At 35.7% G+C, this 25,028-nt stretch overlaps 1 protein-coding gene across 42 annotated transcripts in view; it reads right to left on the reverse strand.

The window, feature by feature from the left end:
• CLASP2 (cytoplasmic linker associated protein 2) overlaps positions 1–25,028 on the reverse strand; it is a 177,633-nt gene that overhangs the window by 120,669 nt on the left and 31,936 nt on the right. For 30 of the 42 annotated variants that reach the window (XM_077865949.1, XM_077865947.1, XM_077865945.1 and 27 more), the window contains exon 7: positions 22,988–23,058. In XM_077865949.1, coding sequence (XP_077722075.1) covers positions 22,988–23,058 — 71 coding nt within the window. Of the gene's footprint in view, positions 1–346; positions 551–18,176; positions 18,768–22,987; positions 23,059–25,028 lie in introns of those variants that run through there. The other 12 variants (XM_077865984.1, XM_077865983.1, XM_077865979.1 and 9 more) reach the window with 3 other exon arrangements.

A 25,028-nucleotide genomic window follows, 5' to 3' on the forward strand; every position in this document is an offset into this window, starting at 1 on the left:
AACTAAGCTTTGCTCCATTTTCCATAAGACTCAAAAACCAAATAAAGCTGTATATAAAACCATTACTTTGTAAGATATAAGATATAAAAATAAAGCTCCTTTGAATATTATATATTGGTAATAATAATAATCCAGTATTATGTAAAATTTGATTGCAATATTGTATGTCTTGCCTATATATTAAGTCAAAACATAAAACCAAATATATTAACTCTAAGGATAGTAAAAAGCATTTTTCCTTTTTTTTTTTTTTGCTACTCATGTAAGCATTTTCTGCCAGCTCCTCCCATAGTATATCTTCCAGCACACCCTGCCTTATTCCTTCCACCCAGATCCTGCAACTTACAATCACAGATCCGTTTGCAAATCAGTCGCCTCATTCCTCTGAAAGCTCTTAATTTCCCTCACCCTAGGATGCTCCCAATGGTTCACATGGCCAAATACAGTAGATTCAGTACTAATCAAAGATTCTATCAAAAATAGACAGAAACAACCACAGAACCACCACTGAGGTTTGTGCCGGCATTTTTCTTTCTCTTCCCTGCCCTAGGTGCTGTAACAGCCAATCAGCTACAAGGTGACATCATCTTATGGCAGCTACTGCCAGATGAAAGGTAAAAATTCTCCATGTATTTAAAAAATTATCTATGCAGCTGCAATTATTCTTTGCCTAAATTTCAAAGGCTTTCAATACAAAGGTTGATAAACCTAAATTTGTTTTCTCCTATTTAATTCACATGAAAATTAATACGAATATAAAATAAGGTTTTATGCAATAATCGTTATGCCGGGGTGCTTTTTATTGCATCAGTAAAACATGGAATATCAGAGTGCTCATTACTGTGTATAATTAATTCTGTAATCTTACAATTTGCTGTTTATTTAGGCCACAGAAACCAAACCAATTTGTCTTCATAAATGATTCTAAAATATCCTATCCAAAGCTCCTTTTAGAATATTTATTAATGACCACACTAGTATCATCTCCTTGTATAAAATGGTACTCCCTCATCTCTCACAAAAAAAATCATAAGCAATATGCATTTACTCGTCGAAGAAGATGGTTTTCTCTAGGACCCTGCACAAACCAACCATGACAAACAAGATGGGCGAGGCAGAGAAGCAGATTTACCACAGGCTTCAGATGAGTATGTCAGAATCTTTTCCTTTCAAGTCGCTCCTCCTTACCTATGCAAATTCCCAAATCAACTAGAATGAAATCATTACTACAAAGGGAAACTTCAAGTCCAACTATTAAATATATTTTAAAGAAAATTTACCAAACAAGTGATAAGACTTTTATTTGGGAAAAAGAAAACCAAAATAGACACACACCCATATAGAGCCACATTCCATTTCAGTGTTTTTTTTTTTCTCTTAAATAGCACGATTTATAAGAAAAAAAAGGATCTTCAAGACTTTTTTTTTTTTTTTTTTTTTACCCTTTTTTAGCATAATACTATTAAGGAGTCAGTCAGGATCAGTTAAAAACCTATGCTCTATATAGACTGCTTTATTAAAAACACTAATACAATCCCAAATAAACTTTTTTTTGCCACTACTATAAAAAAATATATAGCTAAGAGAGACGGAGTAAACACACAAATCTACAGAAAGGTAGGTACTGAAACACCGAGTAGCCAGAAGTTTCCATGGAAACAGTGTTCTGTTCCTACATACACATGAAGAATAAATGTCTCTACCACTTAAAAAAAAATTAACTCTTAACATTCTCAAACTACTAAGAAATTAAGTTTTAACTTTTTATCAAAATAAGGTAGACAAAAGTATATAAATCATAATTATTCAGCTCAATGAATTTTCACAAAACAAACATGCCAGTGTAACCAGTCTCCAGACCAAGAGATCATTATCAGCCCTATTGCTGATCTTACTGACATCCTCAAAGTCATTATTTCCTACCAAAGCTAACTAACTAGTCTTGACTTCTAATTCCATTGTTGGCTTTGCACATTCTTGAGCCTTACATAAAAGAAATCATATAATATCTACTCTGGTATTTAGCTTCTTTTCACTCAATATGATGTTTGGAAGATTCTATTTCATTGCTTATAGTTTTCTAGTGTACTACAATTTAGTAATATCCATTCTGTTGATCGACCCTTGAGTTGTTGCCAGTTTGAAATTAATATAATAGTGCTCCTAAGAGGTAAGCAAACACAGTTAAAGGGTTCTAAGAATTTTAAGGATTATTGTGGAAGTAATAAACACATTATTTTTTATTGAGTAAGTCAGACATACATATTGTAACCTCCAGGATAGCTGTACTGGACCAACAGCTGAGCATCACCTGGCAGTTTCTTAAAAATGCAAATTCTCCACGTTGAAGAACTGGAGGGTATTATGCTGAGTGAAGTAAGTCAATCGGAGAAGGACAAACATTATACGTTCTCATTCATTTGGGGAATATAAATAATAGTGAAAGGGAATATAAGGGAAGGGAGAAGAAATGTGTGGGAAATATCAGAAAGGGAGACAGAACGTAAAGACTGCTAACTGTGGGAAACGAACTAGGGGTGGTAGAAGGGGAGGAGGGCGGGGGGTGGGAGTGATTGGGTGACGGGCACTGGGTGTTATTCTGTATGTTGGTAAATTGATCACCAATAAAAAATAAATAAATAAATAAAACTTTTAAAAAATGCAAATTCTCTGGCCCCAACAGAAATCTAATGATCAGGAACTCTGGAGATGGGAGCCCAGCATTCTGTGTACTAAAACCCTCCTAGTGATGCTGATGCATGGCCAAGTTTAAGAACCACTGCTCTACAGCATGTACTGGCAAATTTTCTTTTTTTAAAGGGTCATATAGTAAATATTTTAGGCTTTGTAAACCATACATGTAATCTCTCTGTACAGCTACTCAATTATGCTATTGTAGTGCCAAAGCAGTGATACGTGATATGTAAACAAATGGGTGTGGCTGTTTCAACAAAATTTTATGTACAATAGGAGGGTACTGGATTTAGCCCGTAAGCAACAGTTTGCCAATCCCTGCTCTACCATAAGCACTAATATAAGAGTAACTGTATACATAAATAATAGAAGAAAAATTTTTAAATCTAATTAACTGAAAAGAAGTAGGAAGTGGATAAAAAGAAGGATAGAAACAAGTGGATGAAATAGAAATAGAAGACAATGGGACAAAAATGAAGCCAAATATATCAATAATTACCTGAAAAGTAAAGGAACTAAACATTCCAAGTAAAGACCAATATTGAATTTTTTAAAAAGGTATACTTTATGAAGTCACAAAGAAGTTAAATGTAAAGGGATGCCTGGGTGGCTCAGCGGTTGAGCATCTGCCTTTGGCTCAGGATGTGATCTCAGGGTTCTGTGATCGAGTCCCTCATCGGGCTCCCTGTGGGGAGGCTGCTGTTCCCTCTGCCTATGTCTCTGCCCCTCTCTCTTTGTGTTTCTCATGAATAAATAAAATCTTTTTAAAAAATAGTTAAAGGTAAAATGATGGACTATGGCAAATACCAAACAATAGAAACTTGATGTAGCTATTCTAATTTCAAACAAAGCAGTTTGAAGAAGTATTACTAGAGATAGACTCTTAATAATCCTAAAGGGGGGGGGGTGTCAATCCAACAGGGGGAAAAAAATCAAAACCCTGACTTTTTATGTACCCAGTAACACAGCTTCAAAAACATAAAGCAAGACAGAACATATCTACAGAAGCGGAAAATTTTTATCACTTCTAATAACGTTCCATCTTTTCTTGACTATAAGCTAAAAGAATTCATAAAAATGAATTCATCATCCTAAGTCCTCAAAAATGTTTCGTAATTTAGAGATTATAAATATTCTAGGCTTAAAAATATTTTAACTGTAAAATATTCAGACCAAATCAGTTATATTTCTCCCTAGTACCTATCATTTCCTGAAATAATAAGAGTAAACCAGAAGTTGGACTGAAACGGAACAGAAATGTGTTGTTTACCCTATAACCCCACTGCCTAGACAAGATTCCCAGGATAAGTATCATAGTTAGCCATTCTTTCTACCTTTGCTCCTTTTGAGCTTGTTTTCAACATAACGTCCTGAGTTGAACAAAGGCACATCACACCATTGCTCAAAATGCTCTTATGAGTCCAAAAAAAGGTACCAGTACTCCAAGATCTTCAAGATCTTAGATACCACGTATGTGATTCGACTTGCTGCTTCCAGCTTTTGCTCCAATCCAGCCCCACCAGTTTCCCTGACTCCTACAAAGGACTCTGTACTTGTTCCCTTTGCCTAGAAGCTCTTCCCCTCCATAGCCAGTCTGTTTACTCACCAACTTCAGATCTTTATTCTTCTATCACTTCCTCAATGAGGTCATCTCCAGACACTAAAATCATAAACTTTCCAACATCCTAACACTACTGATCTATCCCTACCTTCCTGCTTCATTTCTCTCTTTAGCACTTACCATCTATATATTGTACTTTATTATCTGACTCTTCCCACTGAAATGTATTATCTAATTAGAGTAAGAAGTTTTGTCTATTTTGTCCACTGCCATAACTCTGACATGTGAACAATGCTTAGAAGGACCTTCGGTCTCCAGGTTATTGAAACAAAACTCCAAAGGCAAACAACTACAAATACTGAATAGAATAGATATTTAAAAAAAAAATCTTCCTTAAAACAATTAAGTACCTGACAAAATAGTAAGAAATAGGGGACAGAGTCAGTACATATGAATTTCTGTTCTGAAGGCTTTGTGGAACAAAGGGAACAGGATTTGGAACCTACATAAAAAAGATACAGAATCTAATAGGAAACTCCTCCCACCAAAAGCTGGTATACCAAACAGCTATACTCTTTTTTTTTTTTTTTTTTTTACTATACTCTTAAGGTTGAAGTGAACCATAAGTAAGCTCTTATCTTCTTAAACTTTTTATTCTTTTCCAATTTTTCTCAAAAGAGAACAACAGAGAAGTAAATCAAAAGGAGTATGTCATTAAGGTCAACTGCTTGGACAGTCAAGAAGACTTAAGCCCTAGGAACTTAGTAGGCTCACACTGGTAGTGCACCTACTCCCGAGAAACAGCTAAGGCAAATGAAAAATCTTCCTGGAATAAAGTCTCAGTCCTCATATTATATGCACAAATAATTTTTGAAGGGTCACTTGGCATGACAGAAAACAGCAAACCATTAGCAAGAATAAAGAAATAGAGAACAGGAACAGATCCACTAAAAATCCTAGAATTATCAAGCACAGATTATAGGGGTGCCTGGGTGGTTCAGTCAAACATCTGGCTTTGGCTCAGGTCATGATCCCAGTGTCCTGGGATTAAACCCTGGGCATCCAGCTCCCTGCTCAGTGGGGAGTCTGCTTCTCCTCCATCTTTCTCTGCTGCTCCCCCTGCTTGTGCTCTTTCTTAGAGCACAAAAATCTTAAAAAAAAAAAAAAAAAAAAAGGGCAGACTATAAAAACTTTACTACGCAAGCTTGAAAATAATTTCAAGGATCAAATAATTTAAAAAGTGACAGATATTTTTAAAAAAGATTTATTGAAAGAGAGAGGAAGAGAGTATGAGAGTGTGCATGGTGTGAGTGAGGAGAGGGGAATAGGGAGAGAGAATCCTCAAGCAAACTCCCTGCTGAGCATGAAGCCTGCAATGCAGGGCTCAATTCCAGGACCCTGAGATCATGATCAGGGCCAAAACCAAGACTCAGATACTCAACCGACTGAAGTCAACCAGGTGCCTTAAGAAGTGACAGATTTTTAAAAACCACCAAACAGACCTTCTAGAAATAAATATATAATGCTTGCTTCAGTGGGCAAGCAAGATAGATTATATACAGCTCAAGTGAACTGGAAGATAAATCAGAAAAAAAAAAAAAATCACCTGGGATACATATGGTAGGTACTTTAATATTTACTGAATAAAAAAGGATTAAATACAGAAGGCATGATTATGTTGATACTCCAATGTTTTAAAAAAAAATTACTATGGTTTGGTGCAGAAAATGAACAAGATGAACTTATTAAAAAGTACCAGAGGATAAAAACTAATAAAGTAGCAGGCTACAGTGGTTATGTGTGTGATGGGAATGGAAAAGGAGGAGAGAGAAAGAAGAGTAGCTGATAAGAATAGAAGAAAAAGATGGAGATAACAGTCGGAGAGGAAAAAGAAATGGCAACAGAATAAGGAACATGATGGAAATAAAGGAGGAAATGAAGGAGTAGGGAAGAAAAGAGCAGGAGAAGGAAGGGGATAAGGGTAGTAGGGGTGAGGGCAGATGGAAAGAAATAAAAAGAAGCCCAACTAGAATAAGGCTCTACCCTTTCTTGCCTTCTTGTAATAACAGGACACTGTTCTCAGCACGCACTGAAAGATGATATGCCTACAATCCCTTATCTGCAATGACTGAAAGTCAGTAAATTCTAAGAGTCCAGCTTTAGCGTGTTTTGTCTTTTTTTTTTAACTCCAGTGTAGTTAACACCCAGTGTTAAACTAGATTCAGGTGTACAATATAGTGGCTGAACAATTCTATACATTATTCAGTACTCATCATGATACATGTACTTTTAATCCCCTTTACCTATTTCACCCAATCCCCACCCCCACCCCCTCCACTATCTCCCCCCTGGTAACCATCAGTTTGTTTCCATAGTTAAGAGTCTGTTTCTTGGTTTGTCTTTTTCTTTGTTCCTTTGTGTTATTTCTTAAATTCCACATTGGAGTGAAATCATATATTTGTCTTTCTCTGACTGACTTATTTCACTTAGCATTATACACTCCAGATCCATCATGTTGTTGCAAATAGGGAGTTTATTCCTTTTTATGGCCGAGTAATCTTTATATATTCTGGATGCTAACCCTTTATTGGATGACATTTGCAAATATCCTCACCCATTCCATAAACTGTCTTTTAGTTTTGTTGATTCTTCTAGGATTTTTATGGTTTCAAGTCTCACATTTAGGTCCTTATTCCATTTGAGTGTATTTTTGTGTATGGTGTAAGAAAGTAATCTAGTATCATTCTTTCACATGTAGCTGTCCAGTTATCCCAATATCATTTGTTGAGGAGACTGTCTTTCCCCAATGCATATACTTGCCTCCTTTGTCAAAGATTGATTATAATCATGGATTTCTGAGGTTTCTATTCTGTTCCACTGTGTCTATTTTTGTGCCAGTACCATACTATTTTAATCACTACAGCTTTTTTGTTGTTTAAAGATTTATCAAATAAAATAAAATAAAATAAACATTTATCTATTCATGAGAGACAGAGATAGAGAGAGGCAGAGACACAGGCAGAGGGAAAAGTAGGGTCCCTGTGGGGAGCCTCATGCAAGACTGAATCCCAGGACCCCAGGACCACAATCTGAGCCAAAGGCAGATGCTCAACCACTGAGCCACCCAGCTGCCCCAATCACTACAGCTTTGTAGTGTATCTTGAAATCTAGACTGTGATACCTGCAATTTTAGTCTTCTTTTTCAAGACTGCTTTGGCTCTTTGGAGAATTCTGTGGTTCCACACAAATTTCAGAACTGTTTGCTCTAGTTCTGTGAAAAATGCTATTGGTATTTTGAGAGAGATTGCATTAAATGTATAGATTGCTTTCGATAATATAAGCATTTTAACAGTATTTGTTCTTCCAATCACTGAGCACAGAATATCTTTCCATTTGTTTTGTGTCATCTTCAATTTCTTTCATCAACGTTTTATAGTTTTTCAGAGTACCAGTCTTCTACCTCCTTGGTTAAGTTTAATACTAGGTATTTTATTATTTTTGGTGTAACTGTACAAGGGACTGTTTTCTGAATTACTTTCTGCTGCATCATTAATGTATAGAAATGCAACAGATTTCTGTACATTAATCTGGTATCCTTTGACTTCACTGAATTTCTTTACCGGTTTTATTTAGCAATGTTATGATAGAATCTTTCGGGTTTTCCATATATAATGTATCATCTTCAAATAAGTTTTATTTTTTCTTATAGTTTAGATGCCTCATTTCTTTTTCTTGGACTTCCAATACTATACTGAATAAAAGCGGTGAGATAGGACATTCTTTTCTTATTCTGGATCTTAAAGGAAAAGCTCTCAGTTTTTTAACACTGAGTACGATGTTAGCTGTGGATTTTTCATATATGGCTTTTATTATATTGAGGCATATATTCCCTCCAAATCTACTGTTAAGAGTTTTTACCAAAAATGGATGTTGTACCTGGTCAAATGCTTTTTCTGTTGTCTACTGAAATGATCTTATGGTTTTTAACCTCTCTTGTTGATGTAATGTATCATGTTGACTGATTTGTAAATATTGAACAAGCCTTACTTCTCAGGAATAAATCCCATCTGATATGCTAAATGATTTTTAATATTGCTGGATTTGATTTACTAAAATTTTGTTGAGGATTTCTGCATCTACGTTCATTAGAGATACTGGCCTGTAGTTCTCTTTTTTAGTGTCTTTATCTGGTTTTGGTATCAGAGTAAAGCTGGCTTCATAGAATAGATTTGGAAGCTTTCCTTCCACTTCTATATTTTGGAATAGTTTGAGAATAGGTGTTGTCTTCTTTAAATTGTTTCATCTTTTTAAATTCATTTGGTAGCAAAATCTAAATTGATCTGAACTTCGCTTATGGCAAAATATGTGAACTGACATGAAGCTATTTATTGTCTTTATTTCACTCATTGTGAATCTGCATATATTTAACTATAAAAATGTTAATGTGCTTGATTACAAGGTACGACCTCAGACCCAGCTGGAGTTGTATCATATATGGTTTATGAGCACTACTTTTCTAAATTCTGACCTATTCAGAATTCTAAAACATAGCTGGTCCCCAAGGTTTCAGGTAGGAAACTGTAAATTTATATGACCATAAGCAAATCCCTTCCGTTTTTTCTTTTTCCCTTCAAAGTAAAGCCATATATTCAAATTGCTATTCAAACTTTCCACTTCATTCTTATGGGTATATGTGTTCCAAAACCTGAAATTTCTGTATCTGAATTCACATAAAGAATGAAAAACTGCTCCATTTTTACATGCCAATCAAAAGATAAAGCCAGGGACGTCTGGGTGGCTCAGCGGTTGAGCCTCTGCCTTTAGCTCAAGGCGTGATCCCAGTTAGGGGATCGAGTCCCACATCAGGCTCCTGTGGGGAGCCTGCTTCTCCCTCTGCCTATGTCTTTGCCTCTGTGTGTGTGTCTCTCGTGAATGAATAAATAAAATCTTAAAAAAAAAAAGATAAAGTCAAAACTTTATATCATATCTCATTAAAAAAAATCCATTTTGGGTGGCTTTTCTTCAGTAAACCAACTAGTTAAGAAAGAACAACCCACAACACCATCAAATTTCATGCACAAATATACTGTTTCATATTAAGTAGCTTCTTATACCAAAGTTCCTCTTTCCTCTTGAAGCTATATCCTTCCTTATTCTAATTAAAACATTGAGTAAGAGGACTTTGGATTCCTGAATGCTTTTACTCTCTTACATATCTAACAATGACCATGATCATATGTAACAGGTCAATTAGTAACTGAGATTAGGAAACAATAATTTCTATAAGCTATGGTACCATAAGTGTCTCAGAAAAGTCAAGTTTTAATTGCCTGCACTCCTCACTCTGCTTTTACAATAGAATACTCTCCTTGGCTTTCCTCTGACTTCAAAGGTCCCTCTAGCTCAGTCTCTTCCTCCTTTATCCAATCACTAAATGTTGAATATCTTCCTTCCTTCCAGACTACACACTTTCTAAATGCCTTCAACTATTCTCAATAGTTTAAAAAACATCTATATGCTCACAACTCTCAAATCTTTGTCTCTAGCCTATACCATCTCTAAATTCCAGACCTAAATATTCAACTGCCCTACTAAATATCTCTCCCCATTGATATCTTGAAGACATCTCTAATCTGACATACATAACCTAACACCAATACCATCTCCAAACTTGTTCTCTGTTCTCCCCAAGTCTACCTCTATCACAGTAAATGACATCACCATCTATTTAGCTATTCAAGCCCATGATGTAGGAGCCCCATTCCAAGTTCTCTGCCCCACATCGATTATTTTTTTTTAAGAGACTTTTTTTTTTAATTTTTATTTATTTATGATAGTCACACAGAGAGAGAGAGAGAGGCAGAGACACAGGCAGAGGGAGAAGCAGGCTCTATTCACCGGGAGCCCGACGTGGGATTCGATCCCGGGTCTCCAGGATCGCGCCCTGGGCCAAAGGCAGGCGCTAAACCGCTGCGCCACCCAGGGATCCCCCCACATCAATTATTAATAATTCTTGTTGTATATAACTCCAAGTTATATTTCAATTCCACCTAATTTATTTTTATTTCTGGTGCCATTCCTAATCTAAGACCAGTATCTTCTCTGCTTGTACTGCTACAACTTAACTGGTCTCCCTGCTTCATTCTTGAACTTTCAAACAGAGTAGGCAAAGAGATCACCTAAAAATGTAACTTGGACCGGTGGCTGCTGAAACTGAAAAATGAAAGGCTGATGGGGAACTTTATAAATAATAGATCAAGTTGACAACACCTGAACCCATTGTTCAATACTAATATACAAAAAAAGACCATCAGGCACTGTATGGCTTCTGATAAAAATACATAACACCATCTATAAAAAATGTGTGCCAAAAACTGCCCAAGAAACAAAAACAAAAAAATTAGGCCTGATTCTGATCAAGCCATTAGGAGAATTTTCAATTTTCAGGAAATAAAGGGGATATAAAAACCTTAAAAAACAAAAACATAAAACCACCATGGCAATGTAATCATCAAAATCTAGTATGTGGTAAAACTTTACCTGATATATTTTTTCAACAAATAAGTGGCAAGAGGAAAAAAAGAGAGACATCTGCTACAGATGAATAGAGCATTAAGTGATTTATCAGCCAATTAGAATGGTCAACCTTGTTTGAATTAAAATTCGACTGTAAAAATAAAAATAAAAATAAAAATAAAAATAAATAAAATTCGACTGTAAAAACATATTTAGGACACAACTGAGTAAATCTGAACACTGAATATTTGATACTAAGGGTTAATTTTTTAGATATGAAAACTGGTTGTCAATAAAAGATTTCCTGGTAACTAACAAACAAAACCTCTAATTGTCTCTTAAAAAGATGTTTTACTTTACGTGTGTGAGTGTACATACATATGTGTCCACACACAGATACGCCAATCCAGCAGGATAGGTAAAGCTAAGGAAAGATGGGTAGGGATAGAGATGAATAAAGATTGGTTATGTATTGATAATTTCTTGAAACTGTATAGTGGGTAGTAATGGAGGTTTGTCACAATATTCTCTATTTCTGGGTATGTTTGAAATTCTTCCTTAAAAGAACTATGACAATTTGAATCACTTTGCTCTCTTGCTCAAAACCCTGTAATGGAACCCCAATAAAATTATTAGAAATATATTAAGACCACAGAAATGAGGCAGGACAAAGTATATGAAACCAGCATGCAAAAAAATAGTATCAACAAGTTCTCATAAAATGCAAATTAAAAGGATGAAAAGCTTTTGAAAAATAAAACCACTGCAGAGTTGCAACTCAGAATTCTTAGAAGCAAATTGAAACAGCAGTGAGAATTGGTCTACCTTGTAGGACAGAGAAGTGATACTCTCTCTAAGCTACCAAGGACAGGAATGATTTGCAAGGAACCACTGAAAATCCCTATGAAATGATTTCATCATTAAGGTCTTCCAATTCCCAACTCAGAAAGCTCAATACTTTATACACAAGTATGCGTGTGCATGCTTACATATGTGCATGTGTGCGCACGCACACACACACACACAATTCTGTAAAATAGAACCTCCAGAAAAGGGGAAAAAAGTTCTTGTAATCGCATAAACTTTTATTTGCCAAAATTAAAATTTAATAGAAGGATTGGATGAGAAAGTTAAGGAGAACCCCTAGAATACAAGGGAAAAGAGAAAGACATAAAAGTTAAGAGACAAAAAATTATGGACAATGAATCAACACAGGAGGTTCAACTGTGTTGACTGTAACAATTTTGTAAGGAGAGACTAAAGCTAATGAAGGGGAGAAATTTATCAAAAAAATAAAAGAAGATTTCTCAGAGCCAAAGAAAATCACCAGCTTTAAGAAGTAAAATAATCAAACAGTAAACATTTACAATGTATTCAACTTAAACTAAAACAAAAAATTCTAGTGAAATGACTAGAAATTAAAAATCCAAGTGCTTCAAAACAATGGCCAAATTTTAATATTCTCACAAAGATGCTGCGTTTTGAGGATCACAATTAATCTTAAATTGTTAAGAATTTTATTTAAAAAATAAGGTCCATCTCATATAAAGTTTAAAATAGACCAAGAAATTTCATAATGTCTCTTACTTAGCTTTCTAGGTAGGTATTAACTCACTAGTTAAAAACCTGCTTGAAAACTTTTATTCTTTTCTTTAAAGGAACCCATTAAAAATTTAAGACCTCTGATAGTTTAATGAAATTAAGGGGCAGACACAATTTATTACTTGGTATTAATAAAATTTAAAACAACATATTTCATGATACCCATAATATCAAAGTAAATAATAAATGACATTCATAATAAGGTTTATTTTTTTAAGATTTTTAAATTTATTCATTTGAGAAAAACAAAGAAAGTAAGAGCACAAGCAGGGGGGAAGGGGCAGCGAGAGAGGGAGAAGCAGACTCCCCACTGAGCAGGGAGCCCAACAACCATGATGTGGGGCTTGATCCCAGAACCCTAAGATCATGACCTGAGCCACAGGCAGAGGCTTAACCAACTGAGCCACCCAGATGCCCCAATAAGGTTTATTTACAACCTTCACAAAAAGTCATTTTGGGTAAATTTTCATGACAACTATAGTTGGTCATAACAGCTGTCAAGAACATCAACTATACATTCTACACATACCAAAAAAAAAAAAGATGTAAACCTTTTCTTGAAGAATCAGGTTCATAAGCAATATCATCTTGGAGAATATGCTGTTACTGGTGCCCCAAGACCTTGCACCCAGATGGGTAAGGTGGTCTTCTGTTTCAAGAAGGCTAAGATTTTCTACTGCCTAAATTGCTGAATGCCCAATCTTTTGTTCCTTGTTATTTACTTTTTTTCCTTGTTTTCCATTTCCAACTCCTTGTTTTCCCCATTATCACTGTTTCTAGAGAAAAAGTTTGGCCTTTTTGCTACTAAATTAAAGGGCTACTTTCTTTCAGTGATTTGTGTTAACCCAATTCTAGCATAGCACAAAGAATATTCCAGGGTATAGAAGATGAGATATTTACTCAGCACTAATTTCTTGCTATTATTCCTTTCCCACCGAATCAGCAGTCATATGTCAGTTTGGAGTGGTCTAGAAGGCTTACCTCTAGAAAGTCAAGGTTATACAATCACTTATATGTTTTTTAAAAGATTCATGTTTGGGGAAAAAATGCTCAATATCACTCACCATCAGGGAAATACAAATCAAAATCACAATGAGATACCACCTCACACCTGTCAGAATGGCTAAAATTAACAAGTCAGGAAATGACAGATGTTGGCGAGGATACAGAGAAAGGGGAACCCTCATACACTGTTGGTGGAAATGCAAGCTGGTGTGGCCACTCTGGAAAATAGTATGGAGGTTCCTCAAAAAGTTGAGAATAGAGCTATCCTGTGACCCAGCAACTGCACTACCAGGTATTTACCCCAAAGATACAAATGTAGTGAGCTGAAGGGGCCATCTGCACCCCAGTGTTCACAACATCAAACTATGGAAAGAGCCATGATGTCCACTGACAGCTGAATGGATAAAGATGATGTATGATGTGTGTGTACACACACACACAATGGAATACTACTCAACCATCAAAAAATGAAATCTTGCCCTTTGCAATGATGTGGATGAAATGAGAGGATATTATTCTAAGCAAAGTAAATCAATCAGAGAAAGACAATTATCATATGATCTCACTCGCGTGTGGAATTTAAGAAACAAAAGAGAGGATCATAGGGAAAGAGAGGGAAAAATTAAATAAGACAAAATCAGGGAGGGAGGCAAACCATAAGAGACTCTTAGCCACAGGAAACAAACTGAGGGTTGCTGGAGGGGAGGGTGATGGGGAAATAGGGTAACTGGGTGATGGACATTAAGGAGGGCACGTGATGGAATGAGTACTGGGTGTTATATAAGATTAACGAATCACTAACCTCTACCTCTGAAACTAATAATACAGGATATGTTAAGTAATTGAATTTAAATAAAAAATTTAAAAATATTCATGTTTGAAAGAACAGAGTGTATTGAAATGTTGTAAGTGTAGAAACAATCTATTTGCAACAAAACCTTGTTTCTTTCTAGCCACTCTGCAGCAATAACACCAAAGGGCAAATTCCTCCCATGAGCTTTTGAGGCAGATTGCAGGGCTCAGTGCCACATAATAATCCTACAGGTTTTTAACTCTATCTGATTTGACTGCCCAGAGCTACTTTGCAATCAGCTGACTACTTGGTTTTATATTCTTGGGTAAGGATAAATAAAACTAAACAGAAAGGCACATGAGAGCCACTCTCAGCAACTCTTCACTTGATAGCCATTACAGTGTTTCAAAAACCCGTTTGCCTAGAAAGAAAACTAATAAAATCTTTCATATGATCTTGAAGTTAAGCTTATATAACATGTATTCAATAGATAATAGATTGATAGCCAAAATATATAAAAAGTAACTATCAATAAATAACAAGAACGTTAAATAACAAAACAAAAGTTGGCTAAGGATGCCAGAACATAATTCATAGAAAAGGAAATACAAATAACCAAACATTTGAAGATGATCAACCTTACCAGGCAGTGGAAATGTCTTTAAAAGGGTGAGATATTTTTCACTGTTTGACAGGTAAATTTAAAAAATATTAGTAATAGCGAGAACTGAAAAGAATGCAGAATAGCAGGCACTGGTAGTGGGAATATAAGGGGTAAAGTCTCTTTTTGAGGAAATTAGCTACAACGAACACAATTTGAAATGAAAAAAACTTAGATCCAGAAATTCTACTCTAAAGTATTTTAAGAAACATATGTGTATACACACGTATTACTTGTAGAAAAGTGTTTCAGAATCATTTAAAAAATTTTATGAGATTAAATAACCTCAAATTCTATAAAAGAAATGGTTATGATACATTCATACTATGGAATATTATGTAACAATTCAAAGACAGTTACACATGAGGAACATTAAAAAAAAAACAGAAAAACTCTGTGCCATACTGAGTAGACATAGCAAATGGCAAAAATACTTTCAGAACAATATCATTTATGCTAACAAAAACCAAAACCATTTATTTTGATACTTAATATGCATGTAAGGCACAGTAAAAGGTATGCAAAAACAGATACCACAATAATAAAAGTGTTCACCTCTGTTTATACCTGGGCTTTGAGGTGGTTCTGAGGGGAATTTTACTTTATCTGCATTGTTTGAATTTTGAAAAGAAGATATTTCTGTTAGTCAAAATGAAAGAATAAGAAATAACACAGGTTAGGAATAACATCATCCATTTGTTACACATGTTCACATGATATTAGCATAGTATATGTGTATTATATGTGAGAAAGACTAATATACAAGAGTATATATAAAACTGATAAAAACTACAAATCCCAAGGTAACATGTTACTATGTTTACTATCTTTACTGTTCAGATTTCCTATTTCTATTTTTAAATTAAATTGAATTCATTTTTTTAGGGCACCTGGGTGGCTCAGTCAGTTAAGCATCTGCCTTTTCGATCCCGGGTTTCAGCACCAAAAAAAAAAAAAAAAAAAAAAAAAAAAGCATCTGCCTTTGTTTTTTTTGTTTTAATTTTTATTTATTTATGATAGTCACTCAGAGAGAGAGAGAGGCAGAGACACAGGCAGAGGGAGAAGCAGGCTCCATGCAGGGAGCCCGACGTGGGATTCGATCCCGGGTCTCAAGGACCACGCCCTGGGCCAAAGGCAGGCGCTAAACCACTGCGCCACCCAGGGATCCCAGGCATCTGCCTTTGTTTTAAGTCATGATCCCAGGGTCCTGGGACTGAGTCCCACATTAGGCTCCCTGCTCAGCAGGGAGTCTGCTTCTTCTACTCGTCCCCCCTGCTTATGCTCTCTCTCTCAAACTCATTCTCTCATAAATTTCTTTTTAATTATTTTTAGAATAAACTCTATGCCCAACATGGGGATCAAACTCACAACCCCAAGATCAAGAGTCTCAAGCTTTACCAACTGAGCTAACCAAGCACCTCCCTAGATTTCCTGTTTTTATTCTTTATTTATATTTTAAAAGATTTTATTTATTTAATCATGAAGACACAGAGAGAGAGGCAGAAACATAGACAGAGGAAGAAGCAGGCTCCCTCAGAGGAAGGAGCTTGATGCAGGACTCGATTCCAGGATCCTAGGATCATGCCCTGAGCTGAAGGCAGATGCTTAACTGCTGAGCCACCCAAGCATCCTGATTTCCTATTTTTAAATAAAGGTGTATTGCTATACTTATCAATAAAATGCAATAAAAATACTCCCATTTTTAAATAAAGGTGTATTGCTACACTTATCAATAAAGTGCAATAAAAGTATTCACTTTTGAAGAATAGAATGAGAAAGGTTTACCCTCTGAACTTTATAAAAGACTGTTGCTTTGATTTTTTTAAATGAGTACATTCCTAAATAGTCTGAATGTATTTATGTATTGCTTGAAATACGAAAAATTAAGCAAAAATACACTGATATCCATTGACTTAATGTTTAATGTGATTTATGTTTAAGAAAGAAACAAAATCTAGATATGGCCCAAATCAAATTTAACATTTAGAGTTACCTGTAAATTAAGGTTTAAAACAGAAATAAATATATAAACTTGGCAATGCCCATAAGTATACGAGAACTTAATGTGATCATTTTGATGGACTTTGCCTTAAAAATTAGTAGTTAAAATTATTTTCATAAGGACATCTAAAAGACTTACGTAAATTCTTGGAATAAACCATTACAATATCAAATCAAAATATACCTAACAGTTTAAATGACTATTTACCAACATCATCATTTTGGTACATTTGTATCCCATTCCTCATAGTTCCAAGGAGACAAACTCCTGAGAGAGAAGTCATATTGTCATAAGGAAGGATAAAACTGTGAGAATTAAAACTTCCAAAAACAGACCAGTCTTCCTTAAGAACCTAGTGAAAATACAGAATATTTTTGAGGAACTTCAAATTTCCCTTCATACATATCTCTGGCATTGATGATGTTATAAAGTTTACTTCTAAGCATATTTTAAAAAGCTCTAATAACAAAAAAAAAAATCATGCTCAGGTAGTTAGGGGTTATGAAGGACAATACCGAATGCAACTTAAGGTTCTAGATTTGGTTCTCGTTTGCTCTGTGTCTAGATCTAGGACTTATCATAGTAGCAAGCCTCAGTTTCACAATCTGTGCAATGGAAATGCCAAAATATTCCGTATACTTATAGAATTATTTGTACCTGAGGAGTTAATGTAGACTAAGTATACTAAAGTACTCTGGAACAGTATAAAGCACTGTAGAAATATTTTAAAAATTATTATTATAATAAAACACCGGAAAAATCTATTTTTAATCAAATTATACCCTATATAGGATTTGTAAAAGAATAAATATTTTCTAGAGAACTATTTACTAGGGACACTGACAAATCACAAGCATGTTAATTAAAATAGTGTCTATGGCAAGACATTTTGCTTCCTTAAATACTTTATTAATACAAGATTCTACTTGTTGTCATATACAACAGGAAAGATGATAAGCTAGCCAACCAAACCTTCCTGCCAAAAGCTGTCATTCGTCTAAGAGCCATATTCCATATTCTCTCTTCAAAGCTTTTGCATATATTCCATGTTTCTTCCAATAACCCTTCCTATAGACTACCACAGACTGAGGGCTTGCTTGGGTTGCAAGGTAAACTGACATATTTGCCAGATCCTATACAGACATATCAAGCAGAAAAGGATACTAAATGGCAAGCAAGCACACATGTGCATATATCCACACACAACTGTACACATACACACACACACACACACACACACAGTCTTTAGGAAGTAATATATTTCTCACACAGCAAATGATCGTCACTTTAAAAGGAAGTATATAACAACACAAGCACAAGAAGAAAAACAGATCTTACTCACCATCTCCCATAGCCATTCAGATGGTCCAGGGAGCTTTCTCAAACCGAGAGGTCAAACAGCACAGCAAATAAATGCTGCTCGGTGCCTGCGCCACTGGGTTCGGCCTGCAGCCTGCAGACACCCAGAGCACTGTGTGACCCAGGCCGCGCTGCAGCTCTGCACCGCAATAGCCAACAGCTGCTACTCCACTTCAAAATAAAAGTCTGGGGTCTTGCTGAAAATCCTTGTCTATTTAGCAGAACCTAGCAGAGCCTGATCAAGATTATTCTTTAACTACACATATGTGGTTATACACAGGTTACGGTGCTTCTCCTTATACTGGCTGCCTGAAATTTAATGTAAGAAAAGCTCGAGGAGCCAATAAATGCCATCCCAGTAGGGGACTTTTAATGCAATCATCAAAACACAAGGCATGTGTTCAGCAATCATTTTCTGCTTCCCTAAAGATATCCATGTAATCAGTAGCGATCACATGATCTGATGGATTAACTGATTTGTGCCTTTTAAAAAAGGTTTTCATGCTTTTGTTATTACCTTTTAATATTTACAACAGAAGATTGCTAGAAGTGCACAAACAGGAATAGCCCAGTTTCCATGATTAACTGCTCTCATTATGCAGGAAGCATTTCTGGCTGCCGTAAACAAATCACGTCAAAGGCAGCCCATCAAAGGCTGCTCTGTGTGCGGACAGCAGAGCCACACGGAACAAAGCTTGCTTCTGGTGGAGACAGAACCTAGCCAGTGCGCAGCTGCAGGACACAGAGCACCCTCCATCCAAGCTGCACAACCATCAGCACATTGTCAAGCTTCGGGAAGGCCCTGGGGCTAATAGTCACAAACAAACACGTTTTAAAATCAATGTAAGAAAAGGGCTGCTTTGCTTTTCACTAAAGTGTATGCTACAAGCATATAAAGAACTAGACTGCAAGTTACCTTATTTAGCCTCTTATAATCCAAGTATCAGGGTAATTTCAAAGCCTAATTTCTATGCTTTGTTTTATTGCAGCCTTCTAGAGCAATTTTTTTCTAGCAACTGTTTCAAATATAGAAGTGGGGAAGCATTTTATGATGATTTTACTCCAAGACTTCATTAGATCCTATGCACAGGAGACAAATGAGAATTTTGCATAGTTTTTTCACAGTGAAAGAGAAAAAGACTTACAGTCACAGCCACCAACACTGTTGGTGTTTACATCTCAGCTAGTGTAGGAGATGGTCTAAAAAGCTCCATGACAACAGGCCCAGACATAATCACAGGGGGCCTGCAACTCTCAGTCTTTTCCTTCCTCCAGGGCTGGTACTGCCTCCTTCCAGCCTTGATCTGATTAACTTTAAACTCAGTTATCTTCTAACAGCAGAGCTAATTCCACTGTACTCAGGGATTCTGCTCTAGATTACTTTACTTACTAATAATCTAATATTATTAATTATATAATAATTTAATATGAGAATTAAAGTCAGGCTTAGAAAACCCTCAAGATTAAAAAATGTGCATTTCTCCCTTTCCTAAACTAAATGATATGCTCAAATCTCTAATTATGTAATTTACTTTGTGTCTTGAGTATGCTGAACTAGTTCTCTAGAAAATCAAGTCAAAGAGTCAACCAAAACTTAAAAGAATATAGATATGGCAGTTATGAAAGAAATCAGAGACAAAAAGCATGAGATGTAAAATTGTGTATCGGGACATGCATAAGGGGATAAGAGGTACACTAAAGAGAAAAAAATATCTCTTATAAAGTTATACCTTAATAACAAATCCCCTGGGTTTTTTTGTTCTTGTCTGTGTTTACTAAAATGATCTTTTCATCCCCAACCACTCTAAATCAATATATCATAAGAAGTGTGATGCTTTAGGCATAGACGCTAAAATTTTTTATTTACCAAACAGTTTCTAGAATATTATATGAAATAAATCTGAACTGAATGCCATGTTTGGGTAAACTCTTAACAATTTTCTTTGCACATGTACACCAAGTGATAGAGAAGGGGTGCTACCTTCAAAGGCTCTCAGTCTGTTATATGCATGAACTATTTTCACAAGTTTTCATCTTGAGCTTTTACTTTGCCCAGTAATGTTTTTCTGTTCTATAACTTTAAAGTTTTAGGTTGAGGGCACAATTACAATAAGCCAATAAGGGCTGAAAATTTTGTAGGGAAAAATCGTGGAGAAATTTAAAAAAGAGTATTACTTCGGGTACAAACTTTTTACCTTCAAATTGTTACTTACAAAAATTCGTTTTCAGTGTTCAATTGATAGATTTCTCTCCTATAAAAATTATTCAAAAATTATTCATTGTCTGGGGTTAGGATGACACATACCATAATGTTAGTGTAAATAATTTTTTCACTTAATTGTTTTCACTTAGCTGCAAGGATTTTAGGAATAATTTAAATTAGTTTCATTAAATTCATTAAACAAAGGGTAGTTGTATTTTTTCCATTACCAACTGTAATCATTCTGGATATTCATTTGCTTACTTGCTTACAATCTATCTCCCTCCCTAGAATGTAGGCTCCCTGAGGCAGAAATTTTGTCTTCTTCACTGTTGTAACATGATCTAATCTACATTTTAAGATCACTCTTACTTCTGGGTAGAAAATAGATTCTAGAAGGCAAACATGGAATAGAAATCTATCGCAATACTCAGGTAAAAGCTAAAGACTTAGGGTGGGGTGTGAGCAGTGGACACAGGAAAAAAAATGAACAAATTTTGGATATATTAGGATTTCAAAGGTAAACCAAGGGGGAGATCAATTCAAGTTTGTACCCTGAGCTGATGATGGCAGCACTGGCTGAAATGGTAAACTGGGAGAAAAAGAGATTTGAGGAAAAGGAAGAGACCAACAGTTAAGCCTGAGATGCCTATTAAGCACCCCAAAGGAAATGTAATCGAGCCACAAGCTACTAAATCTAGAGCATAAGAGAGGTAAATAAGGGCCAGAATCACACATTTAGGAGTCAACAGCAAGTAGTCATGATTTAAAGCCTTTGGGCTGGATTACATTACAGAGAAAGAATACAGACAAGGGAGAGGAAAGACCTAGGCCCTGGGACTTGCCAATATGATAAATAGGCTTCCCTTTTCTATTCTCTTCCCTTATTAATGAATCCATTAAAGTATTTTTCAGTGACAGCATAGTATTGTCATCAAAAACACCCTGACCTATTTCTATATCCCACTGTATGACTATTAAACTTTAATATTCACATTTGACCACAGTTAGAATATTCAGATCATAATCTCCAATACATAAAGTCTCTGAAGACTCCTTCCAAGAGAAATAAATGCCAGATACTGACCCCAAACCTCCTGTTTATGGAGAAACGAGAAAAAGAAATGGGAGCTAAGAGAACAGGGAATGTAAAACCTTCTATTTTGAAGGTAACAGAAATAACCTCACAAAAAGACAGCACTTTCAAAATAAACCATGTTCAAGTAATAAATACCTTAAATTTATAATATGCATTTTAACTTTTTTCTTAGAGTTGTAGCCACATAATCAAATACACAAATGAGAATGCACTATAAATGGAATGAAAACATAGTAATCTCAATCCAGGAAATTTAGATTAAATTTAATCTTCCTGCTGTTTCTGGTTTCTATGGAAATAGAGGTAACTGCTGGAAAAATTAGGATAAGGTACTCAGAACACCTTCTATTCAGAGAAGAGTGAGAAACAGCTGGCAGTCAGGGTGAGGACTGTTGCACTGAAGTCAGTTTACGCTTCTGGAACTAAGTTTAGATTAGGTTTTTAACACTGAACTGTCATTCCATCTGCCTTCCTGCAACACAGTAAGGCTCAGTCTTGGTTTAATAAAAAAGAACTAAATTATATTAACTAGTTCTTCCATTATTTGACTACACAACTCACACCAATTTTCCCCCCAATATCAGGTGTATTACTAAGGTAACCACACTCTATTTATTTTTAAAGATTTATTTATTTGAGAGAGAGCTTGAGCATGCGTGGGGGGGAACAGAGGGAGAGAGAAGGGGAAGAAGATTCTCATTGAGTTTAGGGCTTTGAGATCATGACCTGAGCCAAAATCAAGAGCCTGATGCTTAGCAGACTGAACAACCCGGGTGCCTTCCCTCCCCCTCTCTTTAATAGGAACCGACTTTCCTAGGTGGAAAAAACACCTGTACTATTTTTGGAAAAAGAATATATTCTTCATATATATGGCTAAAAATGAAAAGTCGTGGTAAATGTCACCCACTAAAACCAAACATAATCTAGCAACCTTACAAAAAGAAGAGCAACCACCAAATTGAGTAAGTGCCAGATACTAACCCGAAACAACCTTGTATTCTAAATTGTCTCATATCAGTTGAGAAACCAAAGATGATCAGATCATGCTGATGAAGTTTCTACATGTAAGTCTCTTCACCAATATCATCACTGAGAGTCTACACATAGGTGTAATAAAGCCCATCAATCCCCAAACTTTTACTAAAAACAACTAAGACAATTACTTTTGGAATGAAAACATTTTATGCATGGAACATGGAAAGCAAGAGAGTCAACATATCTTCAACCCAGAAGCTACAAAAATTAGGAAAAGAACCATATCATTTTACACAATTGATCCAAAATTAAATTTTCAGTTACTATAAAAGAGTCAGAGAATAGGTAATAATTAGCAGGATGTAAAGACTCTATTATTATATCCTAAGGTTCAAGCCACAAAATCAAATCTGCTGAATCAGTGACATAACAGTTGACTTGAAAACATGTTTTAGTACCTAAAACTTTGCTAAACAATCTTAGAAATGTTTGAGAACTGAAATAACATAATTATTCTTACCTTTGCAGACACTCAAAATCATGCCGCCTGAATTTTGCACTTCATCAAATTTGGCAAAAATCATCTCTAATCTGGAAATAAAGAACACATTTGTTTTTATACAGTTTTCGTTAAATTTTTTTTAAGATCTTATTTATTTGACAGAGAGAGAGCGCGCGCACAAGTTGGGGATGGGGGGGGGGGGGGACAGGAAGAAGCAGACTCCCTCGTGAGTAGGAAGCCTGACATGGGGCTTGATCCCAGAACCCTCGGGATTATGACCTGAGCCGAAGACAGATGCCCAACCATCTGAGACACTCAGGCGCCCTTTATATACAGTTTAAATAGAAACAATTTCCTTAATCACTTCCCTGAGAAAAATAAGTTCAGGGATTCAGTTAGTTTTATACAATTCTCTTTTTAATTACCTCACTTACTAAGAGAAAACACAAAGCCCATCCCTCTTAAGTAGAGAAGCAGCCAAACACAGGCAGTTATCTATGTGCAGTTTCATAAAATTATGAAATTGTTTCATAATTTCATAAAATTATTTCTCCAAACCCATCAAAAATACTTTAGCTACAACCTTATAATAAATCTGAGTCACCAAACATCTTTAAAAAGTACATAAAATCATGCAAAGGAAACATAAGGAAAACATAAAAACAATGAAATATAAAATGCTAGAAACTAAAATGAGAAGGATATAACTGATAATTTGATATTTTCTCTACTATTGACTTTCAAATTACTGCTTCTGATTATATTCAGAATTACTTTCTATATTTCTGCTATCATTTTTTTTTTAAGTCAAAAATATGTTTCTTCGCCGGGACACCTGCACCCTGATGTTTATAGCAGCAATGTCCACAATAGCCAAACTGTGGAAGGAGCCTCGGTGTCCATAGAAAGATGAATGGATAAAGAAGATGTGGTATATGTATATAATGGAATATTACTCAGCCATTAGAAACGACAAATACCCACCATTTGCTTTGACGTGGATGGAACTGGAGGGTATTATGCTGAGTGAAATAAGTCAATTGGAGAAGGACAAAGATTATATGGTCTCATTCATTTGGGGAATATAAAAAATAGTGAAAGGGAATAAAGGGGAAAGGAGAAAAAAATGAGTGGGAAATATCAGAAAGGGAGACAGACCATGAAAGACTCCTAACTCTGGGAAACGAACAAGGGGTGGTAGAAAGGGAGGTGGGCGGGGGGTGGGGGTGACTGGGTAACAGCACTGAGAGGGGCAGTTGATGGGATGAGCACTGGGTGTTATTCTGTATGTTGGCAGATTGAACACCAATAAAAAATGAATTAAAAAAAAACGTAACTGTTAGAAAAAGATCCTAAGCAATTAAAGAAATTCAGAATACATTAAAACCAAAAAAAATGTGTTTATTACAAAAATAATGTATACTCATTATAAAAGAAAACTAGGAAATATAATTAGGAAGAAGAAAAAAACCTAAACCCCAATCCCACCATCCAATTTTTTAAACTGTATGCCTTCAGTTTGTATTTATATATAAATGGTTTGTATTTATATATAAATTTTCTTTAGATCAAAATGGGATCATGCTGACAGCAGTATTTTTTAGTTTGCTTTGCCTTTACTTTCCTATATATCATGCTATTATTGATTGATTGACTGATGGATTTGAGAGAGAGAGAGAGAGAGAGCGCTGAGCACAGGAGGGGAAGGAGGGGCAGAGGGAATGGGAGAGAGAGAATCTCAAGCAGGTTCCACACTCAGTGCAGAGCCTGACATTGGGCTCAATCTCAGGACCTGAGCAAAAATTAACTAACTGAGCCACCCAGACACCCCTATGCTATGATTTATTCTTAAAGTTATGACTTAGAGATGTGGAGAAGGGAAGAGGGCCACTGTCATTTTTTTTTAAGATTTATTTTTATTTATTTATGATAGACATAGAGAGCGAGAGAGGCAGAGACACAGGCAGAGGGAGAAGCAGGCTCCATGCCAGGAGCCCAACGCGGGACTCGATCCCAGGACTCCAGGATCGCGCCCTGGGCCAAAGGCAGGCGCGAAACC

The sequence above is a fragment of the Canis aureus genome, chromosome 22 (assembly GCF_053574225.1).
Source record: "Canis aureus isolate CA01 chromosome 22, VMU_Caureus_v.1.0, whole genome shotgun sequence".
In the NCBI taxonomy this organism is placed as follows: Eukaryota; Metazoa; Chordata; class Mammalia; order Carnivora; family Canidae; genus Canis; species Canis aureus.